Here is a 16,064-nt window from a genome sequence, read left to right as displayed (position 1 = left end):
GCAATTGAAAAACTCTCTAACTAGTTCATTTGAGTCATTTGAACTAGTTATGGTAAAGAAGAATATGGTTAATATGAAAGTGCTCATATGGCTAACCATTTGGTTAACTATTGTTGAACCAACTAAATGTACATGTTTGGGTACAGTTACACAAACTTAAAAACGTGCATTTCATTTGTGTGTAACAAGCTAAGTTTCGATCTAACGGTTGAAAGATATTATCTTGAATCTTATCAGGTTTTCATCTAACGATGAATATTGAATGCTTTGTTACCAGGGTAACTTAGATTGCAAACCCTGATTTGAAAGACTATATAAAGGAGAACTCTAGCAACTGGGAAACCTAATTCCCATACCTCTTGTGTGATACTAGTAGTATAAGCTAGAGTCGATTCTCCTTTAACCTTAGGTTTCTACCGAGACCCTGTAGGTTAACGACTTGAAGACTTCATTGGGATTGTGAAGCCAGACCCAACTATTTTCTTTGTAGTTGCATGATCTGATCTTGCTGTTTCTATCGTACTAAGTACAACCGTAAGATTGGCTTGAGATTGATTTCTCCGATAGGTAAGATATAAAAGAAGTCACAAACATCTTAGTCTCATCGTTTGTGATTCCGTAATATCTTCTTTCGATAGTCGATTAAGATTATTGTGAGGTGATTGATAATTCTAGGCTGTTCTTCGGGAATATAAGTCCGAGTTATCAATTGGTTCATGTCCACCTTTATTTATCAAAAGACGGAACAAAAACTCGTAGGTATTTCTGTGGGTGACAGATTTATCTATAACCATAGAATTTCTGTGTGATACAAATTTGTTTATTGAAGTCTTTGACTTTGGGTCGTAGAAACTCTTAGTTGTGGGTGAGATCATCTAAGGAAATCAAGTGTGTAGTATTTTGCTGGGATCAGAGATGTAAGGAGCGCAACTGTACCTTGGATCAGTGTGAGATTGATTGGGGCTCAACTACAGTCCAGACCGAAGTTAGTTTGTAGTAGGCTAGTGTATGTAGCGGCTTAATACAATGTGTGTTCAATCTGGACTAAGTCCCGGGGTTTTTCTGTATTTGCGGTTTCCTCGTTAACAAAACTTCTGGTATCTGTGTGATTTCTTTTCTGCATTATATTTTGTTATATAATTGAAATATCACAGGTTGTGCGTTGAATCGATCAATTGGGAAATCCAACCTTTGGTTGTTGATTGAAATTGATTGATCCTTGAACATTGGTCTATGGTATCGTTCAAGTGTTTTCTCTTGTATTCAATTAGAATCGCAGATTTCTATTTGCTTGAGTAAGTATTGAATCCAGAAAGTGAGATATAACTCTTTGATATACTTTTATTAAGATTGACTCTGACTGTCTAGTTGATTCTCTTGAAAGTATATTGGAGTTAGTCCATACAAATTGCTAAGCGAAATATTGGGTGTGGTTGTTGCACCCCCGCTTTTTCAGATATTTCGAATTGAGTTTAACTCGCTTTCATATTTCTCGAAATATGTGTTGGTAAGATTTCGCTTTAACCAAGTTCATTTTTTAATCTTGACGAAAGTCAAAAGATAATCATGTGAAAATCGCCTGGTAACATCTTACATGATTTGTGTGAGACAGTCATTTGATGTAGACTCAAAATGTTTCGTATTGATCATTTGATCAATTGAAAATTGCTTTGAAGCTAATAGTTTGTGTGAGACAGCTATTCTCGTCTTCCAAGAATGTTTCAAGATCGAAATGGGAGTTTAAAACAATTAACCTTTGATTGGATATAGCACAGTATGCGTATCTGTATGCTAATTGTTGCATGTGTATTCCAAGTCCGGAAATTTAGTATGAATACCCGTATGCATACTGATTCAACAGTTGAAGTCTGGGAACTATAGTATGCATACCCGTATGCGTACTGATTCAACTGAGTTCGATCGTGAAGACAGTATGTGTACCCGTTTGCATATCTGAGTGGGTTAAGTTCTAAAATCGGTTATGGATGTTTACATACTCATGAATAAATACATTTATATAGTAAGGAACGCAATCTTTACAAACCGTGGCTATAACGTTCATGAAGTGATTCGAGTGAATCAAAACCGATTTTGCTTCAATTGTGTTTTAATACTTCTATGAGAATATAAACAATTTAAAAACTCTATAACTAGTTTCATTTGAGTCACTTGAACTAGTTTTGTTTGAGATGAACAAGGTTGATATGAAAGTGTTCATATGGCTAACTTCGGTTAAGTATTATTGAGCCAACCAAGTATACACGTTTAGGTACGGTTACCCATATCTAAATAAAGGCACATTTCATTTATGTGTAATGAGCTAAGACAATCTAACGGTTGAAAGATATTAGCTGAATGCTTTGTTACCAAGGTAGCATTGATTGCAAACCCTGATTTGAAGGCTATATAAGGGAGAACTCTAACAACTGGGAAACCTAATCCCCACACCTCCTGTGTGATACTAGTTGCGACTAGAGTCGATTCTCCTGTAACCTAGGTTTCCTAAAACCATTATAGGTTAACGACTTAAAGACTTCATTGGGATTCTGAAGCCAGACCCAACTATTTTCTCTGTAGTTGTGTGTTCTGATCTTACTTTGTTCTATTCATATTGAGTACTATCTTCTCTAAGATTTGCTCGAGATTCAATCTCCGATAGGTAAGATAAAAAGTAATCAGAAAGCTCTTCGTCTCATTCTTTGTGATTCCACAATATCTTGTTCCGCTACCATATGTTTAAGATTATTGTGAGGTGATTGATATTACTAGGATGTTCTTCAGGAATATAAGTCCGGTGTATCAATTGGTTCTTGTTCACCTTGATTTATCAAAAGATGGAACAAAAACTCGTATGTATTACTGTGGGAGACATATTTATCTATTCAATAAACTTTTATGTGTGAGATAGATTTGTTTATCAAGTCTTCAACTTTGGCTCGTACAAAATTCTATTAATCCTATTGGTTGTGATTCCAAAGATCGTACTAAAATTTTGTACATGCATGTAACTTCATATGTTAAAACTTTGTTTGTAATACTTCTCATTCCATACTTCCCAATAGTATGGGAGTGGTAAAATACCTCTTGCATTATGTGTAAGAATGGTAAAAAGTCCCTTACTCACTTCTTTCTTCAATATAATTTGTGTTCCAGGTATGGATGGATTTGAATTTCGATAGTGCATTGTGATACTATTGGTACTACTAATATTCATAATTAGCTTGATACTTGGTTTAGTAACCAGGAAACAAGTGGGTTTGCTATGCGATGGTCATATTTGCATAGTATGTCAGAATGTCTGGTCGCATGTCTGGAAAGTAAGATGCGGTTTATTTTTTGAAAGAGAAAGCAAAACAATGTTGAAACAACTATAACGGTAATAAAATATATTAATAGCTTCATGATACTAGCAAAACTTATTTTGACATCATGTGGCCATTTTATTACAACCCCTTGAATGATGAAAATTTTGAGATAATTCAAATAAAACATGATAGAAGTAAGGAGCCCATGTTTGTTTGGGTTAACATTGTTTATCTACTCCCCAATTTCTAAAAAGTAAGTTGGTTTCCTTATTTGGAAATATCAAATAAATAAGGTGGTTTCCATAGATGGAAAGTCAAATGTTATGAGTTTACTAATGGGGAAATAATTGTTTGGTCAATTTATATTTGGGACCACAACAGTTTGGTCCAGCGGGAAAACACGCTTCCTGTTTGGTCCATAATTGTTTAAAAATATTAAATGGACCAAAATACCCTTTTTTGTTAATTCCTATTGATTTTTTGTGACAGTTCATGAAAAATGTACACTTCATTATATTCTATGAACTTCATTACCATTCATTAAATGTAACAAAAATTTCGTTGTTAAGAACAAAAAGTCAGAGTTCATTCTTTCAAATGAACTCCTGATAAAAACCTATATGAAAACAGAGTTCATTCTTTCGAATAAACTCCTGATAAAAACCTATATGAAAACAGAGTTCAATCTTTCAAATGAACACACACCAAAAACAAGAGTTCATTCTTTCAGATGAACTCCTGATAAAAACCTATATGAAAACAAAGTTCGTTCTTTCAAATGAACTCCTATCAAAAACTAAGCAGCAAATTTGAGTTCATTATGTTCGATGAACTTCATCGTCTTCATCTTCAACAACAGCAGGATTTCATCTTTAAACACGAGCAACAAACAAAGATCATCATCAACACGAAAAACATCAAAAAATCAAGATCTTCAACACGAGAAGCAAACAAAAATCATCATCTTCATCTTCAACACAAGCAACAAACATCAAAACAATGAAGAAGACGAAAAAAAATCAAGAATAGAGATCCGAGATGAAGATTCAAGATTATTTTAGTTTCTTCATCGTTTTTTTCTTCTTCATCATACACAACAGCAGAATCTTCGTAAACAACAACATCATCTTCAAAACACCGTCGCCTTCATCATTAAAGCAGCAAAAACATCTTCAAAACAGAGTTTGTCGTCTTTAAAAATATCTTCATCTTCGTCGTTTTTATCATCTTTATATGATTCATCATCTTCATCATCTCTGAAAATCAAAATCCTAGAAAAAACACAAATCTTCATAGTTTATTTGCAGCAGCAGAAAAAAATGGAGGAGAGAAACTAGATCTGAAAATAGAGAGGAGAGAGAAAGTAAATATGAGAATGAGATATTTTCTATTGATTTTTTGTTTATATGTGGTCCCAAAAGGGTATTTCTGCCACTACAAGCTGACAATTACATCATCCATGACGTCACCCAAACCATAATTTCTACGACCAAACAATAATATATTTTAAAAAAGGACCAAACAGATAGTTGACTAGGTCAACTAGACCAAACTCACTCTAATATATTATTATTAGGACTAATTGGTATTTCCTACTTTACTAATCTATCCGCGGAGGAACCACTTCTCGTTCTTCTTTTTCTCTTCTAACACAAAAAAATGACCACTTTTATCTCTACTTTTTCAATAAGATCAACAAATGAGACCTAAGATTAGTTAGGAAAAAATAGGAAAAAGCGGCTATAATGATTAATTTTCTTGATCTTTGTGCAAACCAAATAAACCTATTCTTTAGAAACGGAGGGAGTATGTTAATCCTACCACTATTTCTGGGATTGATATGCCTTTTACTGGTTATGCAAGGATGACCTACACAAAGGATTTTATACAACTGTAGTGCAATAGAGGAGGTAGAAATGAGAGGAGCAAAAGTTGCTTTTCAATGGGCAACACAATAGGGTGAACAAAACATCATACTTCAAAGTGATTCTGAAGCTTCTCTCATGTTGCTGATGAAAATGTATGTCATAACCTGTATAAAATATAATATACACCACCAGTGAAAATTTAGGAATACTTGCATAAACTTCAAAATCCAATCTTTTATTTTGAAAATTGGGGTTTATGTTACAGAGGAATCTCATATATCAGCCTATCATAACCACTGTGATGTAAAACATCACTGGGATGGAGAAAATCTTAAAATTGTCAAATTCCAATTCTGGAATTAACCAAGTCTTCTCCAATTTGCGAGAGTGTGTAAGTTAATATATGAGGTTTGATCCTCCTTTTTGAAATAAATAAATAAATTCGGGATCGTCGAACACGGTTACTGATACACCTTCTACAACAAGTTTCAGGATCGTCGAGCTCACGATCGTTACATTGTTTTCATGTTCGTCGACTATATTCGGGATCACTACATCGCTTTCAGGATCGTCAAATCATTTACTTTTCCCATCAAAAAATAGTGATTGAAGGGTAAACATGACTTTTAATAAGTGAGATAACTATATCCTAATACTTGATGAAAATCATTATTTTAAAATGAAAAGACGATAAAAATAATTTTAGAAAAGTATTAAAAACCCAGATAAATGTTATGAGTCTTTCTACCGAAAAGGAGTTAGTGATCACCCAGGTTGTTTGCTATGTAATAGGTATTTGGAGACTTGTATGCATCTGTTTTTCAGTTGTGTTGCATTTTATCCTGTATGAAAAAAGATTCATGAATGGACTGGGATGCAATTTAACCTTGATCAATTCTCTCTTAGTTTTCTTAAGAAACTGTGTTCTACTGATGTATATATTGGCAGATCAAAATGGCATGAAGTTTGTCCTTTTGTTTTATGGGGTATCTGGATACATAGAAACAAGTTCTTGCATGAGAATAAAAAATTTAATGCCTTATGGGTTCTTGCAAATTCTATCAAATTAGCAAGGGAGTATCAGGCTGTCAATTCTGATGAAGGAAGGAAAAACATAAACATGCGTGAGATCGATGTTGCTTGGGAGGCGCCAAGTTGTGGCTTCTATAAGCTAAATACTGACGGTTTTGCCAATGATTTTGGTTTTGCAGGAATCAGAGGAATCATCAGAGATGGAACTGGAGCCTTTATTGCATGTTATGGCAAACATATTTACAAGAACAATAATACCATAGAAGAGGTATGGGCAATCAGAGACGGGTTGTGCCTGGCTGCAGACTTGGGCATTCGAGATGTGGAAGTGGAAAGTGATTCTTACTATGCTATTCAGTTGTGAAACAATGAAGTCCAACCATAATGGGACACTAGTTGGCTCGTCAAAGAAATTGGAAGTCTCAAAAGCTTATTCTGCAAAGTGAAGTTTCTTCAAAGATATAGAGAGGCCAACAATATTACAGATAAGTTGGCGAAGCATGGTACTTCGAGAGAACATGAAGGAGTTTGGATCAAAACAATTCCAAGTTTTATAGTTTCTTTATTTAAGAATGATGTAATAGGTGTTCCTACACCAAGACTTGTTAGTAATAATCTGCCTTAGCCTCCTGTTGGAGGCAAGCCTATCAAAGAAAATAAAAAGTTTTAAAAACCCGAGATACTTTCATCTAATCTACTTCATGCTTCATCCATGTATGGTAGCCAAATAATTTTTCTCTCTGCTCTAAAAACCTCTCCCAAAACTTAAGAAAAAAGCCATTGTCGCCTCCTTTTTTTGCTCAAATCTGGTCCAGAATGGACCAGATCTGAGCAAGGATCCTTTCATTAACACTTTTTTCTTAGTTTTGTAGCTTTAATCTATCTTATTTGTTCCTTATTTTGTAGTTTTTTCATAGATTTAGGCAAGTTGCAGTAGTTTTTAGGGTTAGTTCTTAGTTTGGTTTATCTCCTGCCTCTTGGCATGGCTGTCTCTGCGCTATTTTTGCGTCCATATTTGCGTTGTATAACGTTTCTTCTTTGCTATAACAACAATCGTTTGATGGATTACTCATGTAACAATTTTCATCGCTAGGTTTATCCGGCCACCAGAAACGCCGTATTTGTTTCGAAAACATCAAGACCTCGAGCAAATCACTCCTTTCAAAATGGAGCATATCTTCATGAAGAAGACAAACACATCAAAATGGTCAGAAATTGTTCTGTGGACCATTCCTTCTGCCGCTAATCTTATTCCGGTATTTCAACTCTTCTCCCGTCTGACTACTCGGCACTGCACTGTTTATTGTATTTGGTTACTTATTCTTCTTGATGTACTGGTAACTTATGTAATCCAAAACTGTTGTCAACATTTTGGCTGAAATTTGGTCTTGCTTTCAGCGGAATAAACATGTGGTTCACGTGGAAGGAAAAGATGGAGGAGACCCCTCACCACTTAATTGATATTTATTTCATTGCCCCATAAGGAAGATCTATTGCTCATAAATCAACGTACGTAATCACCAAACACACACGATGTCAACATTTTATATTCATTCCTAGAATTTATAGTTGGGTTGTATTATTGTCCTTGGAGATCCTCCTATGTAGGACACTAGGACCCATTTCTAGTCTTGAAAAATATCATAGGTGTTAATGCCAAAAAGGTCTTGGATTAAAAATGTTTTTGGTATTTTTCTTGGATCAAGATACCGCTCTTTTTATACTACACGGTCTTAAATCAGGGATGATACTGGAATTGATTAGCCTCGGACTTGAACTAACATGACTTTGCTTGCAGTATTAGCAAATCCGGATTCAAAATAAAAATAAAAATAGTTATATGAATGTGTGATTTTGTCTATCAACGAGAATATGGAAATGAAACGGGAAACATAACAATTGATGCCCAAACAATATGATGGATTTTCATGAATGCAATACTGCTAATAGGGGTACCAAATTAAACAGGGGTGTACCAAAATTATAATAAGACAAAACAGATTTTAATATAGGACAAAACAGATTTTGCATTGACTTGGTACACCCTCGCCAATCCTGGCACCCCATTAGCATCCTTGCATGAATGGGGTTAAGTCACAAGTCAAACTTTTGTCTATGCATCCGTGATGGGAAACTACTTTGTGAATTTACTCTAAACACGTAGCTTTTAGGATGACTAACACGAGCATTTAATTTTTTTTGACAGTGCATAAAGATGGGTTCCAATTTAATCCACACATGGTAAGGGAGAGTGCTGGAATAGTTGAATTGGAGATAAACTATGACATCAGACTCGATTTTATAATAGAGGTTCATGTCTGCCGACTGATATCCGATTATCTGGACCGAACCCAACCCGACTGAATCGGATCCGGTTTCGGGTCCGTTAACAATATTGCTACTTGACGAGTAGAACTGTTAGGAACTGATAAGATTTCGGCTCCTAACGGGTGTCGGTTCCTAAGTGCAAAGATTTCTTCTAATTTTTGTTTAATTTTTTTTTATTTTTCATTTTTTATCTTAGATTTAATCTTATTTAGAACATTTAACTAGATTTAACATTGATTTTATACAAAAAGTTACTAGTTTCAAGCAAAAATAATGAATATAAAAAATATTTAACAAAAATTATTTTCTCTCCATTTCAAAAAGACTATCCTTTGTATTATGTTTTCGTCAGTTTCAAAATTGTGTCCAGTTTCTGTTTATAATTATATTTTCCCAGTAAATTCTCTGATATAACCTTAAATATCTCGCATTCATAAGTTCATTTTCAAGTGAACTCAATTTAAAATATTAAAAAAAATTCTAATTAAGGGAACAAATATATCCTTCAATCCTTTTAAGAGATTATATATATTTGGCTCCAAAAATTAAATTCCTTAAACAGTTTATACTCCATAAGTTAACAATTCTTTTCATAATTTTTTTCTTTTCTTTTATTGATATTGTTTCCATTAATTCAATATCTTTTAGTTTTTCTTTTTTGTTTCCTATCTACAATCCCCTAATAATTTTAGGTAGTTTTTATTGTTAGCATTTTTATTAAAACGAAATAGGTATATAATTAAGGGTAGTCAAGTAAAGTACTATGGTTTACTTAATATTTTGACACAGTCAAAATTGTCGGTCTTTTTGAACGGAGGAGGTAGTTGATTTTACAAGACCCGATAAATACCCGGACCCGAAAGTTTTTTCATGTTTTTACCGGGTCCGGTTTCAGGTCCATTAATTTAGGAACCAGACCTGGAACCATTAGGACCCGAAGCCGAATAAAATAATCAAATAATATACTATTCTGCCCGATCGGACCCGTTGGCACCTTTAGTTCTTGGAGCCTAGTTAACAATTCAAATCATAGGGAAAATTTGGAATGGCAAACGTGCGCGTATTATTCGTTAGACATAATACAAATCTGGTCAACTATTCGGTCAATAATTTGTGATCCATGGTTAATTCAAAACGACATATATACGTATATAATTCTTTTAGAGATCCTAATTTGGTATATATTAACCCATAAAAAAATCATTTTCAAACATAATCTCGTTTTAGGTACTATGGTGAAATGATTTAAATGAACTGTACATATGATGTATGCAATATAATCAGCAAATAAGTAGTATCGGGCTTAGATTAACGTATGCAATATTTTCAAAGTCAAAATTGTGATAGAAAATAGTAATCTGATGATGATGTGGCAAAGTATTATATGGGTCCTACAATCTAGTAATACATAAATACCCGTATAATTTGTTTTAGGCTGGAAATTCGCAAAACTAAGCCGAAATTCCAAATGTACGGATGATCCAAACATACCCGCATAATTCGCAAATTCGCTAACTAGATCTTGCAAATCAGTGTATGTTTATATTCGGATGTCGGACGCGTTCACTTTGTATCCGTAGTAGACTTGTAGCTAGCCATCATTTCATTTCATTTTTTATTTGTATTGTTTTTATTTTTTGTTTTTTTTTAGAAGCATAAATATTGTACTAGTAGATACATATATGACATGATCTTCTTTTTCTTTTGAAATAACTTTTGTTTTTCTTATTTTCTTTAATCAGTAGAATTCTTCTAAAACTACAATTTTTAAGAATAGAATGAAAAATATTGTGCTGAAATAATTAACTAAGATGGATTTCAATTTTTGTGATGCCAAGGATAATTTTTATTAACTTTAAAATGTTAACATTGTCTTAATTGATTGATTTAACTGACTATCTATAACATTGGGTAGTTTTTCATATTAGACACTAAAAATACTTAACTTTTTACTGCGAGCTTGTTAGTTATTTTATTACTAACTCGGTTGAATACATTACCAATTTAGGACAGTTTTTATTAAGTTTATAACATCGATCGAAATATCTTTTATTTTCGTAAGTAATGAGTTGTTTATTTTCCCTTAATGTTTTTGAGATCGGTTTATATATTGATATGTGTAATCTATAACTCCCAACACTACTTAATTACTTCCCAAAACGCTAGATATCCGGCTTGCTCTGAGTTTAATATATGATCAAGTCGATTTGCGCTGCAACTCAACCATTTTCCTTCAACATCACATAAGATTTGAGCAATACTTGCACACCTTATGTTTTAAATTATAAGATGCATCAATGTTTAAGGTTAAGAAAAGTTTGGGGAGGAGGTTCCCTAAGAAGAGTTAAAATTATACTCTCTATGTTCCAAAGAAGCTTATTACAAGTTTCCAAGTCGGTTTTAGAGAAGACCAACCATGCCCATTGAGTTTCCATGTCATCCTATCATTGGAATCATTTGGAATTCTCTTTCTACGGTTGAGATTTGGTATTGTTGGATCAAAAAGATAACAAACAGATGGAAGGTTCTGTTCCTTCTTTGGTCATTAATCAACTCAACAATTCAGACATAATTTCCATGGTCAGGAGGACTTATGTTTGGTATTGGAGGTATATCAAATCCCACAATCCAAACATCCAACCAAATTTTAATTTTATTCCCTTTACCTACTCTTCATCGGCTATTATCTTTCACGAAGGTCAAGTTCTTCTAAAAATCCGTTCTGGGCCCAAGAAGAATTAGCTTTCTTAGATGAATGAAGCATACCCTTGTTTGGGAAGTATTTTGCTTGAAATGCCTTAACCCAAACCTTGTCCGAGTTAAGGAAATAAACGCTAACATGAAGTGCTTGATTTGTATCTACATAATTTACTTCATGAAGTTAAACAAACCTTTTTTTTTTCTCCTCAAAACCCTACCATAACCTTTTCTAAAATGAATTTATCTTGTTAATTGTTGCATCAGGTATCTTCAGACAACTAATAGATTGAACTAAAATTGAATTTGTAACAGTTTTAATAATAATAGTTACAACATACTATGATAAGGTTTTACTTCTTCATATAAACAGTTTCGACTACAGGTTATCTACTTGATCTCAGAAGCACCTTTTTTTTTCCGCTGCCAATGATATGAGGAATTCATATATATATTTCATTTGGATTCATCCTTTGCATCTTGAGTCTTCTAGAGAGCAATCTGCAGAATCTCTCAGAGAGATGCACACTAAAATAAATTCTTGATTTAATGAAGTTTACCATCTGACCGTAAGCAGCACCGAAATTCTTTTTTAATTGAATAAAAGTTTTTAAATTGTTGATCAGCGCTTTAAATAACAAAAAATCATCTGCAAATAAATGTGAGATTGAATTAGCGTTTCTAGCAATCTTAATGTTTTATATTTTGATTGTTATTTTCATCTACATGCAGTTTTCTTGAAAAATATTCCATAGCTACGATGAAGATGTAAATAAATAAAAGACGAACATTCATAATCTTCTAAATACACTTTGTCAACCAAATTCTAGGTATCGCTTTGGACTATAAAATGATAGATATTCAGCTCGACCGACTTTTCTAAACTTTGCCAGATAGCTAAAACTTTCCATTTTTTACAAAACACAAATGAGAATAAGAAATAACAAAATTCTTTTTAACATTTTTTCTGAATCTTTCCTTGACATAAATTATCTTAACATTATTTTATTATCACTTAAAGTGATCTTTTGAATATTTCTCGTACATATAAAAATTAAAAAAATATATCTATACAAATGACAGTAAAGTGATGCGGCTTCGACCACCTTTTCACACCATGAAAATAAAGTTCAAAAATTTGCTAAATCGAGAAACCAATATCATTACTATTGTAACAATTATGAGTTATTGGTTTGGAAATTATTAGGAAGCTAAAAAAATGACAAGAGAAGTGAGGGGAAACAATCAAGGGGAGACTTTACCGTTGAAGGAAATAGAGTTGTGGTTTAAGTCCCTGGGGATTATCTAGCGAAGCTGGAAGATGATCATATGATATATATTTCATCATAAACCTAAGAGCAACCACAGTCATGACCAAATTTGGGGACTATACCCAAATTTGGTCCCAAATTCAGCCGCAGTGGTACTGACTAAAACCATATTTAGTCCAGTTAATTAGGGTTTGCGACCAAATGTGGTCGCCAACCCAGACTAAAATGATTAATAGTGGGACGGAAGTATAGTGGGCGTATGATTTCAGACGGAAGTATAGTGGACGCTCCACATCGGGCGTACGTATAAATAACGTATGATAATGGGGCGGATGTATATACAGCGTTTGAGTTAGGCGTTATTATAAACACCGCCGGGCCATACGTAGATAAAACCTACGCCCCATAGCAGACGCAGTTATTAAAAACGCCTGGTTTGGACGCAGTTACTAAAAGCGCCTGGTCCGGGGCGCATGTATTATGACCGTATGCGGGAGACGGACGTATTATTAACGTCTGTGTGAGACGCATGTTTTATGGGCGTATGAGTGAGACGCATGTTTTATGGGCGTATGAGTGAGGCGCATATATTACGACCGTCTGGAGTGGGCGCATGTTTTAGAAGCGTCTGGGATGGGCGCATATATTAGGACCGTCTGGAGTGGGCGCATGTTTTACGAGCGTCTGGGACGGACGCTCGTATTATGAGCGTTTGTTCGGAGCGCATGTATTACGAGCGTCTGTTACCAGGCGCATGTATTACGTGCGCCAACGGTTATATTTTGGAATTCTGATTTTGGTTTTCTGATTTTCCGACCGTTTGATAGAAGATCAAAAAAATTTACAGAAAAAATCTAGACACCGTCTTTATCATACAACTGTTTAACATTTTGTATCTCCCCTTTGTGAGCAACAACAATTCATGTTTAATGGATTTCAGTGAACTTAGTCTATCAGTAAAATTATTCTATCAGTAAAAACCGCGTGTGTATGGCAGCTGTGTCCAACTCATAATCCGCTCCTCCCAAGAATTTTCGACTTGTTTCCAGTAACCTTCATTACCCTTCACGACCGCTACTATAAAACCACGAAGGATGCTGCTTCTTATCTTACAACAACAACACACATCCATTTATCTCATCCAAATTTGCTACTTCAATCAAATATCAAAAACATCTTCTGAACTTGTATCAAAAACTTCATAATGGCTTCTGCATCAAAATTATACTTGTTGGTTTCTCTAATGGCATGTTCCGTCCTACTTGCCTCTGCTGGTAATTTTTACAGGGACATGGATATCACTTGGGGTGATGGTCGTGGTAAGATACTCAACAATGGACAACTACTTACTCTTTCGCTTGATAAACCTTCCGGTTCTGGTTTTCAATCCAAGAACGAATACCTATTTGGCAAGATCGATATGCAAATTAAGCTTGTGCGTGGCAATTCCGCCGGTACTGTCACTGCCTACTATGTAAGCACTCCTCCCCATAGCTCAATTTCCATATACATGAAACGTAATCCATATTCAGACACATGTATTACAGACGTCCCACTCAGACGCTCGTATTACAACCGTCTCTCTCACACGAACGTATTACAAACGTCCCACATAGACGCAGGTATTACAAACGTCCCACTCAGACGCTCCTTATTTAAACGCCCCAACCAGACGCTTCTTAAATGCACGCTCCACTCAGACGCTTCTTCTATAAACGTCTCACCCAGACGCATAATCCATTAACGCCCGAAACATACGCATAATCCATTAACGCCCGAAACATACGCACTTTATATCTCCGTACGAGTGATACGCACTTTTCATCTCCGTCCCAGTAGACGCACTTTCCATCGCCGTCCCATATCCGGCGTTAGTTATACTTGCGCCTCAATCAAGCGGGCATTATACCTCCGTTTCATTCAAACGCATAATAAAAATCCGCTTCATCAACAGACGTGAGTATAAGTTACGTCTGGCATCGGGCGTTAGTGTAAGTTACGCTTCACCAAATTTGGTGTTATCCCACTGCGCTTGGGTCACCCAAAATACCAAAATTTTTTGGTTTTTAGTCTGGCTTTTGGTATTTGGTCCGTCTCATGACTGTGGTTGCTCTAAGAGTAAACATCAATTGGAAGACAACTATTTTAGAGGATGTTTTAGTTTCATGTAAAGACTCCTTAACCTCAAATATAGTAAGTTATAATTTTGTTAAAGATAGTGCAAACCAGGTGGCTGCATGTTTGGCATCATTACCCATTTCAAAACTTTGCTGTATATTGATTCCTTCTCCTCCTCCTTCCCTAACCAGATATATTTCCTACAATGTTAGAAACTATAATATGTATGGTTTACAAGCTACTCTTTTGGACACTCCAACAACAAGTGCTATTTTAAGAAGGCTAGTATTGGCAAAGCTCATTGGACTTCTAAGAAGAGGCCTAACTTGGGGGAAAGGATTAAACCTCTTTCAAAAGAAGAGGGAACTGGAAACACGGGTATAGAGAATAGAGAGCAGATCAAAGAACATTCTATTGTAGATTCGTTGATAGTTACAGAAGATAAGGAAGCGAAAGTTCCGCAGCAGAGGGATGAGAGAACTGGGGTAGGTCCTCAGTCCAGAATTGAGACCACTAATGAAAACGTGAGGTTGGTGGTGGAACAAGACTTGATTTCATAACCCGTGGGAGTAGTAGAGGTTTTTAATGGTAATGGCATGGGTGTTGGTGGGGTACCATAAATGCTTTCTCCCAAGTCAAACAAGGATTGGTCATGTTATAAAAGAACTAAGAATTCTGGAAGGAAAAAGAATGGGCATAACCCCTATCTGAATCCTTTTACCCTTTTGGAATCAGAACCGGAAAGTGGGTTCGATGACTCCAATGATGAGTTCCCAGATAATTTGAATGAGGATTCTATAGTGGGAATTGGTGTCTCGGAAAAACCAATAAAAGAAGATGAAATAAACAAGGATAATCAAGTGAATGTGGAGGATTGTGATCAATCTAGTAAGGAATCGGAATATGAAACATATGTGGAGGAGACGGGGGTGGAGAAATTGAAGCTGTTAGAGGATGTTTCTCATTTTAAGCCAATGAATAGAGAACAACATATAAAAAAGCTTAAGAATATCAGTAACCTTCTCGGGGTTTCTCAAGGAGAAAAAGAAAATGCAATGGAGAACATTTTTGAAGGTATTGTAGATAGGCACAGATCTACAAAATCTGAAAACGAAATTGCAAAGCTTGCTTGGAATGGAGTTACTAGCAATGAGAATTTGGGGCGTGGAAAAAGAACCCCTGTCAAGAAGAAGTACTAGGGTGGTCTACTAATGTGTTTGTGAATGTTTTCATGGCTGCCGATGGCGTAGGCTTTGCTTACTTAGTTTTGCTTTCTTTAGATTTGAGCTTGGTTTTTATAACCTCTCTTGTTGCTCTTGTTGCTGCACTATTTGGTGCATTCATTTCTTGTATCTCTTTTTTTCTTTTTAATAAAATTTTAACCATTTAAATAAATTAAAAAAAAAGCTACTCTTTACCTTTTCTAAGAAAAAAAAAAAAAAAAA

At 34.9% G+C, this 16,064-nt stretch overlaps 1 protein-coding gene across 1 annotated transcript; it reads left to right on the top strand.

Annotated features, from left to right (window-relative positions):
• Window positions 1-13,705: 13,705 nt before the first annotated feature.
• On the top strand, window positions 13,706-15,818 carry LOC113272512. Its single transcript, XM_026522336.1, has 3 exons — window positions 13,706-13,975; window positions 14,901-15,148; window positions 15,284-15,818. The coding sequence occupies exons 1-3, from the start codon at window positions 13,706-13,708 to the stop codon at window positions 15,816-15,818; spliced, it is 1,053 nt and encodes a 350-aa protein (XP_026378121.1).
• Window positions 15,819-16,064: the final 246 nt, after the last annotated feature.

The sequence above is a fragment of the Papaver somniferum genome, chromosome 4 (assembly GCF_003573695.1).
Source record: "Papaver somniferum cultivar HN1 chromosome 4, ASM357369v1, whole genome shotgun sequence".
NCBI classification, from domain to species: Eukaryota; Viridiplantae; Streptophyta; class Magnoliopsida; order Ranunculales; family Papaveraceae; genus Papaver; species Papaver somniferum.
The sequence above is the reverse complement of the archived record's forward strand: the minus strand, read 5'-3'. Positions and strand labels throughout refer to the sequence as shown.

Bases quoted from the DNA above. Each gene is read 5' to 3' on its own strand.
- LOC113272512 (XM_026522336.1), top strand. From the start codon at position 13,706: ATGGCTTCTGCATCAAAATTATACTTGTTGGTTTCTCTAATGGCATGT. The intron at 13,976-14,900 runs GTAAGCACTCCT...TATTTTAAGAAG, and splicing joins GTACTGTCACTGCCTACTAT to GCTAGTATTGGCAAAGCTCA. The intron at 15,149-15,283 runs GTTGGTGGTGGA...ATGTTATAAAAG, and splicing joins ACCACTAATGAAAACGTGAG to AACTAAGAATTCTGGAAGGA.